At 33.7% G+C, this 18,329-nt stretch overlaps 2 protein-coding genes across 5 annotated transcripts; one reads left to right on the top strand and one right to left on the bottom strand.

The window, feature by feature from the left end:
- Nucleotides 1–1,674: 1,674 nt before the first annotated feature.
- On the top strand, nt 1,675–8,827 carry LOC141687300 (lysine-specific demethylase JMJ18-like). Of its 3 annotated transcripts, none has more exons than XM_074492525.1 (11): nt 1,675–1,857; nt 2,942–3,103; nt 3,504–3,575; nt 3,718–3,795; nt 3,911–4,645; nt 5,015–5,176; nt 5,314–5,679; nt 6,046–7,111; nt 7,248–7,351; nt 7,557–7,751; nt 8,176–8,827. In XM_074492525.1, the coding sequence occupies exons 2-11, from the start codon at nt 2,948–2,950 to the stop codon at nt 8,563–8,565; spliced, it is 3,324 nt and encodes a 1,107-aa protein (XP_074348626.1). In that variant the 5' UTR covers nt 1,675–1,857; nt 2,942–2,947; the 3' UTR covers nt 8,566–8,827. The 3 variants fall into 3 exon arrangements, with proteins under 3 accessions (XP_074348626.1, XP_074348629.1, XP_074348628.1); XM_074492528.1 differs by lacking the exon at nt 1,675–1,857 and adding an exon at nt 1,887–1,949; XM_074492527.1 differs by lacking the exon at nt 1,675–1,857 and adding an exon at nt 2,039–2,329.
- Nucleotides 8,828–15,346: 6,519 nt separating this feature from the next.
- Nucleotides 15,347–17,979, bottom strand: LOC141682667 (uncharacterized). 2 transcript variants are annotated; one of them, XM_074487370.1, is made up of 3 exons: nt 17,488–17,979; nt 16,774–16,846; nt 15,347–15,567 (listed from the first exon to the last, which is right to left on the bottom strand). In XM_074487370.1, exons 1-2 carry the CDS (start codon nt 17,929–17,931, stop codon nt 16,811–16,813), a joined length of 480 nt encoding a protein of 159 aa, XP_074343471.1. In that variant the 5' UTR covers nt 17,932–17,979; the 3' UTR covers nt 15,347–15,567; nt 16,774–16,810. The 2 variants fall into 2 exon arrangements, with proteins under 2 accessions (XP_074343471.1, XP_074343472.1); XM_074487371.1 differs by having other exon boundaries at nt 15,347–15,558.
- Nucleotides 17,980–18,329: the final 350 nt, after the last annotated feature.

Genomic DNA, 18,329 nt, shown 5'->3' with positions numbered 1-18,329 from the left:
ATATTTAACTTGAAACTTGAAAACCTTGAATCCCTATCTCGAAATCCTTTCCTAACCTTTTACTAAGTTACTGCCACATCATTTATTGATAGTAAGAATGCCGCTTATGTCATAATATTTAGAAATGTTTATTAGTTACTTGTTGAGCCTTCTAGCTCACTTGTTTGCATTGATCTAACCTTGCCAATTAAGCAAGAAGATGGTCAGGCGCAACACTCGTAGGAGTGTTCCTACCTGTCATTTCCGTACCGTTAGATTACAGGTGCCAGATCAGGTAGATGCAGAGTGAAAAAACGTTGATAGTTGGTGGAATGTATTAGCTGGTTTCAGATGCTTTTGGATTATCTGACGTATTTTGAATGATTTACGAAAAAGTTGTATAATAATATCTTTTTTGGTTGCATAATAATGTATGCACGGTCTTTGAGTTCAGTATCACCTTTTTTAGATTTAAGCTCCATGCCACCACTACACAAGCCTAACAATGGACACTCTGTGTTTGATAGGCCACTCTATTCTGGTTGGTTGGTCTCAGAAGCACTGGTCCTGAAGACGTATCCGGCTAGATAATATATGTTGTAAATTTGAGATTTTTATGTTTTGATTTTGTCAAATTTGTATATTGAAATATTTTATATTAGTTTTGATAATAATGATAATCAAAATTTTACTTATTGATATGATTAAACTACTTGTTTTCGTTTTTGGTATTTTTGATTTATATATATATAATTGTTAAATATGTAGCCATAGACATCAGTTGCTGACTGATATCTTACTATGTCTAATACACCGTTTCCATTTACAGAAGCGTTGTTGTATAGTTTAATTGATATCGTTTCTTATTTTTCAGATCGGTCACCAACTGAAGTCTTAGCATGTCTGATACATCGGTTAATTATTTAGAAACAATCTATTATAATGTTTTACACATCAGTCAATAATCGATGTAAAAAATAAAGACTTTTTACTATATCCACAAAGATATCAATTTTTAGCATTTTACACATCAATACTGAACCGTTGTCTATGAACATTTTTTTTGGTGTGATTTCGTAAATAAGGAGGATTGATTTAGTAATTTTTAGACTAAAAACAGCTATCGGACAAAAGCATTTTCAAATAAAGCTGTTTTAGAAATTTATTAACCGGTATTTTATCAACCTTGGGGACAAAGTCGTAGCTTTTCCTTAATTTTTTGAAACTAAACTTCAAGATTTTACTCACGGAACCCTTTGCAACTACTAATACACACCAAAAAAAGTAATATCAAATATTTAAAATGGCCCTTCACTGATATTGCTCCTCTTAAACAAAAGAATCCAATATGATGCTCCTCCGGAATCTCATATACCCCCGAAAAAAGTAAAAAATCCAATGCACTAATGATAACAGGTACAAACAGTAACTTTATAAAGATTTCACAATACAATAAAATATATAATATACTCTACCTTTTTGAACAGCGTATATTATTTTTAATAATAAATATAATCAACACATATCAACATATATGCCAGTTAAATAAAACACCAACCATCCTGTCCCACAGATTGGAAGATACACAGTTTGTTTGCTTAATGTACACAATTTCATGTTTACATAAACTGTGTGCCTGGATCATTGGATTGACTCTTTCTCTTTATATACATCAAAATAAAGATAAAGAAGTATTTTTTTACTCTCTCTCTCATCTCCTATTTTCTCTCTCCGGATCCATATATTTAGTCCTTATCTGACCCTCTGTCATTCTTTTTACAAATCTTTAAAATACCCTCTTTTTCTTTCTTTTTTTAGAAAAACACCCACTTTTTTATTTTCCAAGATTTTAACCCCTCACTGCCTGCTTTTCTTGAGGTAATCCTATTATTTCACTATTATTTATACAATTTTCACGTTCTCATATTCACATTCTGTTCTCTTGCTGTTAGGTTTTGTTATTTAACTTGGTCAGTTTTTTTACCCTTTTTATTCTTTTCTTGATAAGTGACTGTACATTGTTTTTTACCAATACAATGGCCTGTTTGAACTATTCTATGTGTTGAATATTGTATTTCATGATTTGGGCTTGTTTTTATTTACATAAAGTTTGCGTCTTTAAGGGTTGTTTTTGTTTTCTTGGTTACTCATGCAAGAAAAATTACAAGCTTTGTTTAGGCACTTTAGGTTGATAAAACTATAAATTTATTGATCAAGATTTAATCTTTTGATAACTATAAGCCTTTTCTTGAATTGGGTTGGACAGTAACATTAATTTGTATTCAAAGATTAGGTTTTTGCAATCAATAAAACAGTTCTTGTTGATAACAGAGTTTCATCATAAGAAGAGGTTAGATATCTTATGTTTCCTGGTCCCATTTGATTTTGTTTTGGTTTTGGTAATTAGTTGCATATGAATTATATGATAATCTGCAAAATTAGTATGTTCCCTCATCTGTATCTAATTTTACAATGTTGATCAAGAAGAGTGTATTGTTTGGATATTAATGCCTGAACCGCGTTATCTTTTTTCTTCCTGTATAATGATCTGATGTTTTGAAACTGCAATATGTGTATGAGTGAATAGTTTCTGTATTGTGTGTCTTAAGGGTATAGTTTATAGATTTAAGATTGTTCCTCGATTGTTAATTAATGTCTGAAAATTTTCTGCAATTGGGAATCCTTTTTTCGGATGGTTATGTATCTGTAACTATAGTCATTGTTATCTGAAGCTTATGGTGTTTGATTGTTAGAAGAGTACAAATCCATGATACAGATTGTTTTTGTTGTTTCACTGTTTTTAATTGATGCATCTCTATTGTAGAAATTACCCCTTTCTGTGTAGTTAATGTGTTAAAGAGATATTGCATCATAATGTCCTGTAATCTCAACATGTGAAATTTCTCCTTGATGTGCATTGTGGCAATTTGAAAGTTATTTAATTTTTTGTTTGTACTTTCAGGTTTCCATGGATACGACCGATGACAAACCCGTTGACACAGAAACTGTGATAAGCCTTTTGGACGAAGAACAAATTAAACGGTTGCTTACACGTAGAAATCGTATGAATTCTCTGCAGTCTGGTGTAAGCCCCAAAATAGATATCGATGTGAAGAACATGAAGGTCAATGTTTTCTCCTTTATATTTATTATTCAGTTTATACTTTGTAGCATAGTATGTATAGATCTTTTTCTGTATATGGCCTTCTCTGCAAAATTATCATGCTTTACTTTCTTTCTTTTTTCTTAAATGGTTTTTTTACCCTGCTGTCTTCATATAATCGACTGTTTTATGTTGCTGTCTTCTTGGTAATTGACTAGTAATTTCTTAGCTAATGTTAGTTTTAACATCACGGGTTAATTTTTCATGTCTTGTGATATTATACAAATCTTAAGTTGATCTTGTACTTTATGCACTGACTAGCATCTTAACAATTAATATGCCTGTATGACCAAGATATGAGATGTGATATGTTTGTATATTGAAGTTTTACCATGTTGTAACATTATAAACATGATTGCAGGATATGTCTTCGAAGAACACCCAAAAAAGTGCCAACAACATTGAGTGCTCGGATAATCCTGGAAACCGAAAGGTACAGATCTTACATATGAAGTAAATTTATATATTAGAGTTCCTTTTTATGTATAGTTCTTCGAAGTGTTATGTAATTTTATTTCTCCCAGGCTGTACTTTCTTTATACTCATAATATGTTGCTTTTTATTTCTCAAATTAGATGCCAGCTAGATGGAATCCTTTAGAGGCATGCAGGCCAGTTATCGATGAAGCTCCTGTATTTTATCCATCTAATGAGGTACTTAAATCTTTTGTTCGTCATTTTTAAGGCTCAATCTTTTCTATAATTGAAGAACTTTAGTAGGAGTATCACGTAATAACCATTTTATTCTTATCTTTTATTTATTTATTAGGAGTTTCAAGATACCCTTGGTTACATTGCAAAGATACGCCCAGAAGCAGAAGCATATGGTATATGTAGGATAGTTCCTCCTCCTTCGTGGAATCCACCCTGCCCTCTTAAAGACAAGAGTGTATGGGAAAATGCTAAATTTTCGACGCGAATTCAGCAAGTTGACCTGCTTCAAAATAGGGAACCCATGAGGAAAAAAAGAATTCGGAAGCGTAAACGGCGAAGTCTTTTTGGGATGGGCAATAAAAGAAAACGTCCGAGTTCTGAAGCTTCTGAATCAAATATATCTTCTGAAGCGGAAGAAAAATTTGGTTTTCAGTCTGGATCAGATTTCACTTTTAAGGACTTTGAGAAATATTCTGTTAACTTCAAGGAGTGTTATTTTGGGTTAAAGGGTGAAGATGTTATTGGTGAGAATGTTACCGGGACAAAGAAGAAATGGGAACCCTCTATTGAAGATATTGAGGGTGAATACTGGCGAATCATTGAGCAGCCAACTGATGAGGTCGAGGTATATTATGGAGCTGATTTGGAAACAGGAACATTTGGGAGTGGATTCCCTAAGATGTCACCTTCAGGGACTGAACTACAATCAGATCAATACTTGTCTTCAGGCTGGAATTTAAATAACTTTGCCAGACTCCCTGGTTCAATACTTTGCCTTGAAAGCTGTGATATTTCTGGAGTTTTAGTTCCCTGGCTATATGTTGGCATGTGCTTCTCATCATTCTGTTGGGTAAGTTCTTTGAACTCTTGAGCATTGTCTTCCTATTTTAAAATATCTAAATATGGATGTTAACATATTGAGGTGGAGGATGAAATATTTATTGATGTCGCATTTCCTTGGGGGAAGAAAGCATTTCCTTGGGGGTGGGGGATAAAAGCATTAGTCAGATTTTATTGTCGATAATTGCATTACATAAGTCTTCTAGGTAATGGAAAATGGTAATTTGTCAAGTTTCAATATAAATTCTACTCCTAGCTCTCTATAGCAGCTCCATCACGTCGCATGACACTATATTTCGTGAGTTGTAAAAATAGATTGTTTGTTGTTTTTAGACCTTATCTCTGACATATTTTAATTTATTTTCTTTATTTCTCTTAGCATGTAGAGGATCATCATCTGTACTCACTAAACTATCTACATTGGGGTGATCCTAAAATTTGGTATGGTATACCTGGAACCCATGCTTCTGGTTTGGAGGCTGCAATGAGAAAGCATCTTCCAGATTTATTTGATGAACAACCAGGTCTACTTCATGAACTGGTGAGTTTCAGAATTTAGTCAAATTTTAACATTATGGTGTTTTAAAGAAGCTGCAATTCGCTTTCATACATTATTCTGTTTAACTTATTTAGTGTAGGTTCATAAATGTGATAAGGTTCTGATCTTTTTTTTGACAGGTTACACAGCTGTCTCCTTCTGTCCTAAAGTCTGAGGGTGTTCCAGTTAATCGAGTTGTTCAGCATTCTGGGGAGTTTGTTCTTACCTTCCCGAGGGCATACCATGCGGGATTCAATTGTGGCTTTAATTGTGCAGAAGCTGTCAATGTTGCTCCAATTGATTGGCTAGAGCATGGGCAATGTGCAGTGGAACTCTACAGTGAGCAACACCGCAAGACATCTTTGTCTCATGACAAATTGCTATTAGAGTCGGCAAGGGAAGCCATACAAGCGCTTTGGGAACTATCATTGAATATTGAGAGTCCCAAAAATCTGGCATGGAAATCTGTATCTGGTCAGGAAGGAATACTTACCAAGGCAATGAAGGTAACTTTTACTAAAATTCTTAGCAAAAAAGGCACCAATTAATAATATTAAATTAGTGGGCCACCCTATTACTTTATGTTATTCTGGGGTGTTTATTTCTTATATTTTTCACTCAAGAAAAATAAATATTATAATGTAAATAGAAAAGGTTCTGAGCAATTCCATACTTTGCTTAGCTATTGAGATCGACACTGATGTGTACCTAATTATGCATGTTTAGATCTGTGTATGTATAAAATATAGAAAAGACACACAAGGTTAAAACACTTCCAGTCACGTGCAGGCTGCAACATGCAATTCGATTTATTATAAACTTTTCTAATGATTGAATTGGTTTCTTACTTTGTTATTTTCGTTTTATTACAGAAAAGGGTTGAGCTAGAAAAGAACAGAATTGAGCATCTTCCGGTCCATTTAAAACCTCAAAAGATGGAAAAGGATATTGATTTGACAAATGAGAGAGAATGTTTTTCATGCTTCTATGATTTACACTTGTCCTTTGCTTGCTGCAAGTGCTCCTCAGACCGTTTTGCATGTCTCAAGCATGCAAATATTTTATGCTCTTGTGAAGGGGACAACAGGACTGTTCTTCTGCGCTACACCATGGTGGAATTGAACACTCTAGTTGAAGCGCTGGAAGGAAAATTGATTGCTCTAAAAGCATGGGCATCAGCAGATCTAGAATTGATCTCAATAAATGGTAAGAACAATGTTTCTGCAGAATTGAATCCAGAGGAGACTTCTAAAGCCATCCATTTGGAGCCAAACCATAACCCCTCTTGTTCCCCGACAACCGAAGAAATCATATCTACTGATGAGCCTTCAAGTCATTTGCCTATGAATGTCTGTACAGAAGATATTCAGGTAGCCCATGAAGACATCATAGAAATACATGCACCTCAGAATATGGAAGATGAGCAGAATATGGTAGATCTTTCCAAGGCTGATAATGATAATTTGAAGCATTTGTATCCTATTGATCTTAATCATGACAGTATGATTGACGAGCATGAAAGCACGTTGCAACAACAATCTGATAGATGTGATAATAATACCTCTGTGAAGGTAGATGAGACCTACAATAACATCTATATGCCAGAGGCTGTTTACATGTCAGATTCACGGAGAGAAGTGGAGGTCGCACAGCATTACAGTGGCTCTGGTTCTTCTGTTTCCCAAGTTAATTCTGGAAAACATTGTCATTACAGCCCTAAGCTGTTTGGAGTTGACCTTTCAATTAGCGATCCAGAATTGGGTGCTCCATTGCACAGCTCAAAGAAAAGTGAAGAGTTCGACAACTTGGATTCTAATGCATCTGAATCTGGCCAGAGTTATTCCTCCCGAAGCTTTTCCTATGCAGTTGATTCTTTAAAAATAGGATCTGCAGTTTTCAAAAAATTTTGGAGCAATAAGCAGATGATATTCCCAAAAGGTATGCTGTGCTAGGGTGCATCCTGTTCTACAGAAAATTTCTTATCCTGTAACTACTAAGTTTGAAATACCCCGTCCTTCCACTTTTCTCCTCTGCAACTTTGTTTATATGGTCTAATAATATCTTATATTGGCAGGATACAGAAGCCGTGTCAAATTCTTTAATGTGTACCATCCAACAGAGATGAGTAGCTATATCTCAGAAGTTCTGGATGCTGGATTTCTTGGACCTCTATTTCAGGTATTGTCATAGTTTTCAATTTTTGTTTAGTAAAATAGGAAATATATTTGCTTGGTAGAGGTTTTTTATGCAATATTGCAGGTGCACATCTTCAAGACTTCAACACAAGGAAATTTATGTACAAAGTTTATGGATAAAAGTCTTTCTTCAACCTTTCCCCGGGATAATCAATTTTCTGATAATTTTCTTAACGTTTCAAATTCAGGTTACACTAGAGGAGTCTCCAAATCTAAGCTTTACTGATGTTTCACCCCAGAGGTGCTGGGAAATGGTGTTGCATAGGCTAAACCAAGAAACAACTAAGCTCCAGGCCCTAGGGAAAGCAGTTTCTCCCTTGCAATTTCCTCAAAACATTGATGGGATGAAAATGTTTGGTTTTTACTCTCCATCCATCATTAAGGTAAATCACATTTACTGATTTTTGTATGATAGTAGGATGAAAATAGAACACTGAAATCTACTCTGTGGATTACGCCAATGTTCCTTAACTCTTAACATGCTTGCATGATTATAAATATCTGAAAAAGTGAGTCAGATTATAGTCTTCACTCCAGTAGGGTTGTGAATCAGGATTGAAATAGTTTGTTTTAGCAACTTTATTAGGCTTTTGCCCAATTTAAACCTTAAAGCATGTGTTTAAACTTGAAGATATCTTTGGAGAAATTAAACTTTAATTTGAACTGCATTGAAATAACCGCATCTTGAACCTACAGTTTTGGATGACGTTGAGCTTGCCTGTATATAGCATGTTTTCTAGTTTCATTTTGTGGAAGTTTTTATAAGCTTTTTAACAAAATTGTGCTAATTGATTATAATGTTTTTAGGCTATTGAGAATCTTGATCCAGACCATCACTGCTTGGAGTACTGGAACAACAAGCTTTCAGTTGAGGAGATCCATAACCAAGCAGAGACGTCAGCTCATCCTAAAATTGCTGAAAATTGCCCTTGTGGATCAAATTCCTCTGAAGGGGAAACCGCATCAGTAATATTTGAAAATAAATACACAACGAAGGAACAGGACCTCTCAATTTTACCCAATAAAAATGATTCCCTTGATGAGGAGTCTACCAATAAATTACGAAGCTTGCTGAAAAAAGCAGATTCAGAAGAGTTGAAAATACTTCACAGAATAATGAGCAGCGAGCCAGGAGGCCCTGAATGGAAAGTGGCTCTCACTACATTGTCTGAGGAAATCCGCATAACAAAATTTTGAGGTCCACTCATTCTTTGCAGAGTAGAAATTTACTTTACCTATTAGCTATTGCAATAGACTCATTCTTTTAGCGTTCAGTATCAATAGGTGAGACATCCTAAGCTTGTCCAAGCTGCCAAAATGACGCTAGTGATGTAGATTAGTCTTGATTTTACAGATCAGCAGCAGTGTAGTTTTTTTGTCTCAAAATTCTATCAAAGTTTTTTTTAGATATATACATGCATATACTGGATTTCTTTTAATAATCTAGTTTTCTTCACAAGGTTTTTTAGATTTTTTTGTTGAATCATACATATACACATTATTTTTACGGGGCTTTTGGATCACGATATTTGTATCCGATTAATGAGAATGAGAGTGTACTACATTTTATTGTGCAATCTCATGCTCGGGTTTAAATCCTATAATCTAAACGTTACTTATATTCTTGGGTAATATATTTTCGTAGGCAATAATCTAATTATTATAATTAACTTCATGAAGTAGCTTTTTATTTTTTTTGTGTATACTGACATGACTATAGGGATACAGGCTAGCATTAATACCATCGGATTATACAATTTTGTATATCCACTTTGTAAGGTTATGTGGTGAGTATTTGATAATATGTTGGTACATTGTCCAGAGTTATAATATGGTGTACTTTACAAAATAAAATATATTCAATTTCGTGATCTCAAACAATATATACTATTTTTGATATTTTTAAGTTAATCTAAATGCATAATATATAATCCATACAGCATTTCAAAAGTATTTAATATAAATAAACTTATACAAAGCAGCGAAATATGTATGCCATTGTTCATCCGGCCCATCCTTACACTTTCCCATTGTAACCAATATTATTCTAGTAAATATTAGGTTAACAGCATACTTCTCATGCAACCATGCAAGCGTTTCATGCCCTCATTTTATGCACGCCCTAAAACTCACCATCATTTCATTTTTAACTTATAAAAACCCTTAATTAATCATCTCTTCTCATTAATAACTTCATCATGGTTAGTACTCTTCTTCATTTCCTCATCCTTAATGTCTTCCTTCTTTCTACTTTCCACTTCTCACCTGCTGCTTCTAGAGCAACCCTAGACCCAAATCCCCAACCCAAACAACACCCGTTATCGGATCCTTCCACGAATCTCGACGAACAGATGTTTTTACTAGCACCATCGGCCGGAAACAAACCAATGCCAACGGAGTCATTGCTTCCTTCTTTTCCAACCTTTTTGAGGCCTATTATGTTTCCTTCTCCATTTGGAAGATTTAGGCCTGCTTTTCCATTTCTAACTATTCCAAGGTTTCCTCCACTGCTTCCACCTCATGATGGTTCTAATTTGCCTAGTAAGCCCTCCGTACCCTCATCACTTCAACCACATCCTACCTTAGCTACTTTTCCTGCCGGCTCACCTCCTATTACGGAACTTCCATGAAGCTAGATGTACTATGAGCAAGGATTGATCGATATCATGCATCCCGGTCGCCTTAGTTATTTATTATTACTTAGTTTCTTTATAAATGTTGTGTTAAATTTCTATATAATAACTAGCCAAGTTTTTATATGTTGTTTTAGATACTCGATCTCTCATTTTCACATTGTAACTGTTACTCACTCAGGATTTAAAACTATAGAATAGTAAATTGTGTTCCCTAGCAAAGGGTTAAAATACACTAGAATCATGTGTGTGCCATATTTAAAAATTGATCAAACACAATTAAATTTTAATTAAATCAACGATGTAGAATGACTTGATATAAATTTTCACTTTGGTAATAGATATCGATCAACCAACAACAAATTACACACCATACATATAATCAAAATAATGGAGAGCATTTAGCTAACCATTATATAGATATTACAATCTTTGAATTCAAACAACAAGAAGATAGAGATTACAAAAAAAAAACGCACACGGTTATTATAAGATCGGAGCATATAGCAAATTGCAAACAAAATAGAAGTAGACATGCAAAGAAACACAACTAAAATGGATGAAGATTCTTCTAGTTTTCGGGACCAGGTGGTGTCAAGGAAGGTAAATCAGTGCTGGGCATTGCTGGAACTTTTGCCCGTGGGAATGGAAAGGGGAATGGGATTGGAATTGGAACTGGAATCGGAATGAAAAATTTCTTACCATCCAAGCCGGTTTTATCTGTTGCTTGGCTTTCAGTTCCAACCTTTGTCTTTTCAGAATATGCACTTTGGTCCCCTGCAGTTACCTTTGGGGTTTCATTCAGTTGACGAGTAGCTGACATGAAAGTGGTGGACATGAACAAACTTAACAATAAGATGACACTAAAAATGGTTGTAGTTGAAGCCATCTTATATATGCAAGTTTGTTTGGAAAGAAAATATGAAGTGTGATGTAGCTAGAGGATGAGGAGAATGGGAAAGAAGGGTTGTGGTATAGAATTGGTCAATGCATGGCTTTATATAGAGATGCTGCGCCACCTTCTACAAGTTATTTAGAGTTTTAGATTAATAATTTTTTTTGGAAAAAATAAACTCCCAGAATTTAAAATATACTTGGTAGGGCGTACAAAGATCTTCATGTCTGCTGGTTATTACTACTGAGAACATATTTTTACATGCCAATCTTATTTGTAAAATAAAGATTTGCCAATAGTTAAGGTTGAATCAATCGAGAGCTAAACCACCCCTTAAATTAACTTGTTAATTAATAATAACAAACCACATTATTTACGACGAAAATTTAAATTTGTGAACAAAATCCGAACTTTTTATTTAATAAGAAACAATAACAAATTTTCATTTTAATTAAGCCGGTTTCTGTGCAAAATTAAATTATGTCATAAATAGTCTAATTTGTTGTGGTAAATTAATCAAGATCAAGAATTAATTTTTTGAACTTGATAGTAAAGTAGGGTAAACTTCTATTCGGACCAAAAAAAAGTAATTGTTAGTGAAAATTTCGATTTAAATCATTTATCATTTCTATATTATGTTTATATATACTAAATTTCGGTAGCTCAAAATGATTCTCCGGGTAGGTCTAAATTTGTCAATACAAGAAATAGGGTATTTAACGATCACCAAATCGATCATTATAAGGCCAAAATCTGTCGGTATTCACGAGCAACGACCGGAACCAAAACTAGCGGATTATTCTTTATCGATATTTATTTTTTTGGTCAAATTTTACATTGACGGTTCGGTATAACTGGTCAGAACGGTGTGATCTCGATACCATGTTAGCTTGGTCAGAAAATCTTGACTGTGGTTGGAGTAATCGATCAGTAAAACACCCGACTGTCTTCATCCTTCGGTCATAATTGTTTTGTTATCCCAACCGATTTTTTTTGTACGATCGTATACCCTGTTTCTTGTTTACTGTCGTGTATCTTATTGGGCGGGATTGAAAGTTTTCTACTTGTCAATTGTCATATATATATACTTACTATACTTGTCAGTTGTCATGACTCATGACTCGTGAACTTAATTTAACATTCTCTACGCGCGTAATAACACTATGATAGTATGATGGTGATCACAAATAAACTACACATGATACATGATACCTTAAAATGGTAACTTGGTACTTTACTTAATAAGATAGTGGTTACCTCTATAGTTTGTTGGTCAATGAAAACTAATTATACTGATTTAAGTATGAACAAATGGTAAGAGCATCTCCAACCACCTAAAACTCTTACCTAAAAATCATTAATACATACTTCTTTGGTCTCACTAAATTGTTTACGTTATTTTTCGGCACGCTTTTTAATACTCGTTTAAAGTATAGTTTTATAATATTTTAAATAAAAAATTAATAAAAGTTTTATCTTTAAACTTTTATTCAAAAAAAAATTGAAAAAACATTATGAAAGTATACTTTATAGAAACCTCGAAATGCGTGCCGAATAGTAACGTAAACATCACATTGGGACGGAGGGAGTACTATAAATACAAAATATAGAGATTATGTAAAAAAAATCATCTTCAATAGTGCATTCTCCTTATTTATAAATATAGTCAACATTTTGATGTTGACTATATTTGTTGAAACACTACAAACCTATAAAAAATCTGTAAAAAAAATTTAATCACTTATTACCATATTTAAATAATATATTTTATTTATAACAACTTAAGATTTTAATAACATACTATTTTTAAAATATAGCTAACCAATATAGTTAATACCATCAAAGTACAATGCATTAGAGCATCTCCAACCATAAGAAACCCTTAGCTAAAAGTCTAGATGACATACCAAAAATAAAAATTATAGAGAATATCTAAAAAATTTATCACTCTCATAGGACAAAACCCTTATCTATAATTTTAGCCAACATTTTTATATTGACTATATTTGTTGAACCTAGGGCTGTCAAACGGATAATTCGGATACGGATATGCCTATATCCGTATCCGCATCCGTAATCATCGGATTCGAATACGGATAATATCTGTTTTATTTCGGATACGGATAATATCCGCTTTTTCTCGGATACGAATGCGGATATTTCGGACGAATGTCGGATTTTTTGAATTTTTTTGTTGCCCCTACCATTTTAACGATGATTATAAAACATTTTCTACTATTAAATACACATAATATATTTATATATGTATAAAGTAAGTGTACAATTATATAAAATTTGTATAATCGTATTATTTAATACATTTACAAACACTATAAACTAAAAAAATAAATTTTAAATTATATATAATTTTATATTTATATAATTTAAATATCATATATTTATTTAGTTTCGGATTCGAATATCCCGAATTCGGATACAAATAATATCCGCTTTTTCTCGGATACGGATAATATCCGCTTTTTCTCGGATACGGATGCGGATTTTTCGGACGAATATCGGATTTCTCGAATTTTTTTGACAGCCCTAGTTGAACACCTGCTAGCCTACAGTGAAATTCCATGTCATCAGTTACCATATAAAATTAATACTTTTTTTTATACTAACTTCAAATAATAATAACATGCTATTTTTGAAATATAGCTAATCAAGTCAACGCTAGCCAATTCCACCGAGGAAAATCGCATTAGAGGTTCAACAAATTTTACATATCGATTATTTTAAATTATTTTAACCAATCATTTTACTAACACTATTGAAGATACTCTAACAGATTCAATAAATTTTATATATTATTTTACGGATCTAATTTAGCCGATCATTTCTGACTAACACTAGAGATGCTTTAAGTGTAACTTCATGAATTGTTGAATCTTATGCGTGAGTTCTTGTTTAGGACTGACCATTTTCGCGATGTTACAAATGACCTAATAATGGGAAAGTTAAAAAACAACTTCACGTGCCCTTTACTGTTTTAAGTAGTTTGAATTATTTGCAAACAACTAAGACAAATTAAACTCTGTCATGATTCTGTATATGAAAATTGAAATACAAGTATTAAAATTTCTAATTGTTGGTCTATTCTTCATCTGATTTTCAATATATATATATCTAGAGCTAAAAGTAGAACTCCTTTATTAAAAAGTAGACAAGTCCAAACGCTAAAAAGCAAAAATTAAACAATTATAAGTTGAAAATATCATTCTTATCTTTGCCCATTCATCACAAGTTGAAATTGAAATCACAATTAAAAGGGACATAGAAAAAAAAAGAGAAATTAGAAAATGGTACCGTTTTTATTATAATGTGTAGACTGTAGTTGTTAAAGAATGTTCATTCAATTGTGGTGTACTATTATGCAACAGCCCACCCTGCATTGATATAACAAAACTACTACAACTGTGTACCTTATTCAAGAAAAAGGAGCTTGCCTTTCTGTTAATTATATTGCATTGTGTCATACATGCATAGTCCATTTCATTTGACAAGATTAATAGATAATCATATATCACAAATATATTATTGGCTTTTATAATCTTAATCTTTCATTTCCAATGATATTACAATTATTAGTTTTAGTGTAACATGTCTTGCATATGCATGTTTTACAACACTTTGCATGTTACAATGTTTTCTGGTGTGATAAATGATTTTACAATCTAAAATGCTTATATACTCTATTTCATACCTCTGGCAGCTATCCAAGTTGCAAGTTCCATCAATATCAATCATCAAATGTGTGTGTCAAATTGCTGTTGGTATCGAATTATGTGGATTTGTGTTAAGTAAATTTAGTGAAGCAAGCCATTAGGTAAATTAAGATGAAAAGTAGGGCTGTTCACGAACCGAGCTGTTCGCGAACAAGCTCGAGCTCGGCTCGTTAAGAGCTCGTTCGGCTCGGCTCGTTAACGAACTCGAGCTCGAGCTCGAACAGACAAATGTGTTCGTTAAGCAAAACGAGCTCGAGCCGAGTTTTAGGGTGTTCGACTCGAGCTCGGCTCGAGCTCGACTCGAGCTCGGCTCGAGCTCGACTCGAGCTCGGCTCGAGCTCGGCTCGAACTCGCTCGTTAAAGCTCAAAAAAATTAAAATATATCCTGAATATTTTTATATAGGTAAATACTAAATTTTAATCTAATACATTCCTTTTATTTGAACACCTCTGGACATGCTGCAAGATATCTACTGGATTGCTAAGCTACTGTGAAAGTTGCAGATTTTTTCGAATTCTTAAAAAATAAGAAAGCTACAGATGGTGAAGCAGCAGGAGCAAGACAAGTATTTGGTTTACATTTTCCTTAAACATACAAGCTTAATTTGTGCTTCCTGAAAAACCTTAAAGCCAAGCACCACACAACACAACAATAGCACAATTATCAGAACTACATAACCAATAATTCATAAAAAAATGTTATCAATCATGAGTTACATCACTTAGTTCAGGAAAGAACAATCACAAATTTAAAAGAAATACACAGACATAGGTTCAAGCTGCCATTTTTTCAAGTTTCAACTTCCAAGTGGAGTGCCAACATAATAACATATATACTCCTTTAGTCGAGTTGAGATTCCAATCTAAAAATTTTAAAACCAAAATAAAGTTGCAGCAGCTTCGTATTTCTAACTCGAACTTCAACTTCTCCCACCTGTTCATCCTTGCAAAATAAAACCAAACAGAACTCAAATTAATTTCTAACTCGTGTTGTTTCAGAGTTCAAACTTATGAGTTATCTACACTATAAATCAAGGTACACGAGAATATCAGGAATAGGGTACACAAGATTGAGAGGGTGATGGTATCATGGTGATAAGCAGGAGCTTGAAATCCTTGAATAGTCGAGGGTGCATAAAAATAAAGAGTACTTATGTTCCTGAAAAGAAGCATCTGAAGTAAAGAAGGCTTCCTACTTCATCCAGTATGTGTTGTAAAATACATTACAATAACAAACGACACAATATTTATTATTAAGGCATGTTCTGAGATCAAGGAGGCGGTGGTTGTGAATTTGGTGTTTTTTTGTTTGGGAATAGCATCAATAGTGTTTGTATATACAGTAGAGTCAATAACTGATTTGCTGTAGAAATAACATACAACATCCTCTCCAATAACATCATCCATTCATCCTGTATCAATCTTAATAGGTGCCTCGGATGGCTATAGTAGTGCTTAGGTTGAACTACTTACGATGTTAAAGCACAGATTTAAAAAATGAGATTATTACTTAGCAGGACTTTAGAAATGAGATTATTACTTGTTAGTCTAGTAACAATTTCAATATATATGTCAGAAAATGAAATGAAATTGTCATATTGGTATATCAGGTATTACTCTCCAGTTTCTACTCTCGTTTTCTTTTTGCTAATCTCTCCGGTCTCTACTTCGTTATTGTTCTTACCATAAAACTTCATATCAGAGCATAGCGTATGAGCTCATTGACCCACTCTTTCTTTTATTATGTAAAAAGTCCGCAAGGCATGTGCATCAAGAATTTCAAATTTTCTCTGGTAAGATTCAGACTGTAGGAACTCTGGAATCTAAAAACATTGACAATGCTTAAAACACAGGTTAAGTTTTGTAGAGTGTTTTCACAAAACTTCTTGTTTTAGATTACACATCAGACTTCATTCCAATCCTATTTCACAGAGACTGATTGTGTACAGAATTCAAGATTTTAAAAACATGCATATAATCACAGGGAACATCAGAGAAGCAGGAAAGGCAAACATGCATATAATCAAAGGCAGACATGATTCAGAATCTCCAACATTTTAAAACAATCACAGGGAACATCAGAGCGGTCCACAAATATATCAGGGAACAATCACAGGGAACATCAGAAAAGTAGAAAGGGATCACTTACATTTACCGTTACAGCGCAAGGTCCATCATTCCATCATTTAATCTAAATGGATCACAATATCCTTGTCTTCCTCCTGAAAATATTTAAAAAATAAGTCAGATTTGTCAAAAAAGCATGTAAGGCTGGAAAATATGCAACGTTGCTGGTTAAATTAATACCTTTTTTGCTTTTTTCAGTTCATACAGTTCACGCACCCAATCAGCTCCGCACTAAAAGTTTGTTTCAAATATCGTAGGGCAACATCATTTGCAGCAGCATTATCCACAGTCAAAGTTCCAATTTTATCAAAGATTCCCCAATCATTTAAACACTTAAATACAGCCTCTGAAATTACTAGACCACTATGTGGGGGAGGGACATTACAAAAATTGAGAACTCTCATGTTAAGTTTCCAATCGGAATCAATCCAATGACCCGTGACAACCATGTACCCTAGTTTTTGATGCGACGAAGTCCACATATCAGTTGTAATATTAATCTTTCTAGCTGATTTGAGAGTTTCTCTTAATTTGTTTCTTTCAATTTCAAAAGTACTAATACAGTTTTTTTCACCATTTGCCTGCTAATTTTTTGCCAAAACGGAGTAACAGTCTTCATCACCAAATTAAACATATAACTTTCTACGTGCCTAAATGGTAATTCGTTTACCAAAATATAATGAGAAACAATTTTTCTCATCTCAGCATGATCATAAATAAAATTACCCACTGTTACCTCGGAAGATTTCGAACCGCTCGATTGAAGCTGAAGGACTGCTTGATTTGTTCGTCCGTGCGAAGCTAAACATTTATCCACGTGCCTGTTGAACGTCGTTGTGCATCCTGTGCTGCCCTTTATCATTTTTTTTTTGCAAAATTTACATATTGCAAACTCCTGGTTGTTCTCTATAACAGTATCCAAATGCGCCCAGCAACGAGATTTCTTCTTTCTTTGCTGCTTCTGATAAGGCTTCTCCTGATTAGATTCTTCACTATCAACGACCGCACTTTTTCTTTTTCTTGAAACTTCCTCTTGTTCAGGCTGCTGGGGCTGATTATATTCATCACCACCGCCTTCAGATTCATCACCAAGACTTTCTTCACCTAAACTTCTTAATGGTTCAAATTCAGCATTTTCAGGGATTATTTGAATACGGCTCTTATTTCTATAAGGATCCATAACTTCTGTAAGAATCGAGCTGCTGTTTTTTAAGAGTTAGAGAGATGAGAAGAAGAGGCGGGATCGAGATGTCGTTTTAGCCTTTTAGGGATGTAGAATTTTAGAAATTTAGGGTTAGTGACTTAGATTAGCGGTTGGGCTGGGTAAGGAAAGTGGGCTAGTATTAGTTGGGTTGGGCCAAGAAAGGGGTTTATTTACTTAAATAATTTAATTTGATTTTTCCGGTCAAACCGTAAGATTTTTTTAAAAATCCGATTTCACGGTACTTTTTTTCATCTTTCAACGATCATTTTACATACCATATATGCTATATTTTGACACGATTTAGAAATTTTTATTTTAATTTTAACTTGTTTAAAATTATATTAGTGTTTAGTCATGTATTAGTGTCTCGACTT

This window comes from Apium graveolens, chromosome 9, assembly GCF_009905375.1.
Source record: "Apium graveolens cultivar Ventura chromosome 9, ASM990537v1, whole genome shotgun sequence".
In the NCBI taxonomy this organism is placed as follows: Eukaryota; Viridiplantae; Streptophyta; class Magnoliopsida; order Apiales; family Apiaceae; genus Apium; species Apium graveolens.
Note: the sequence above shows the minus strand (reverse complement) of the source record. Positions and strands in the feature narration are given on the sequence as shown.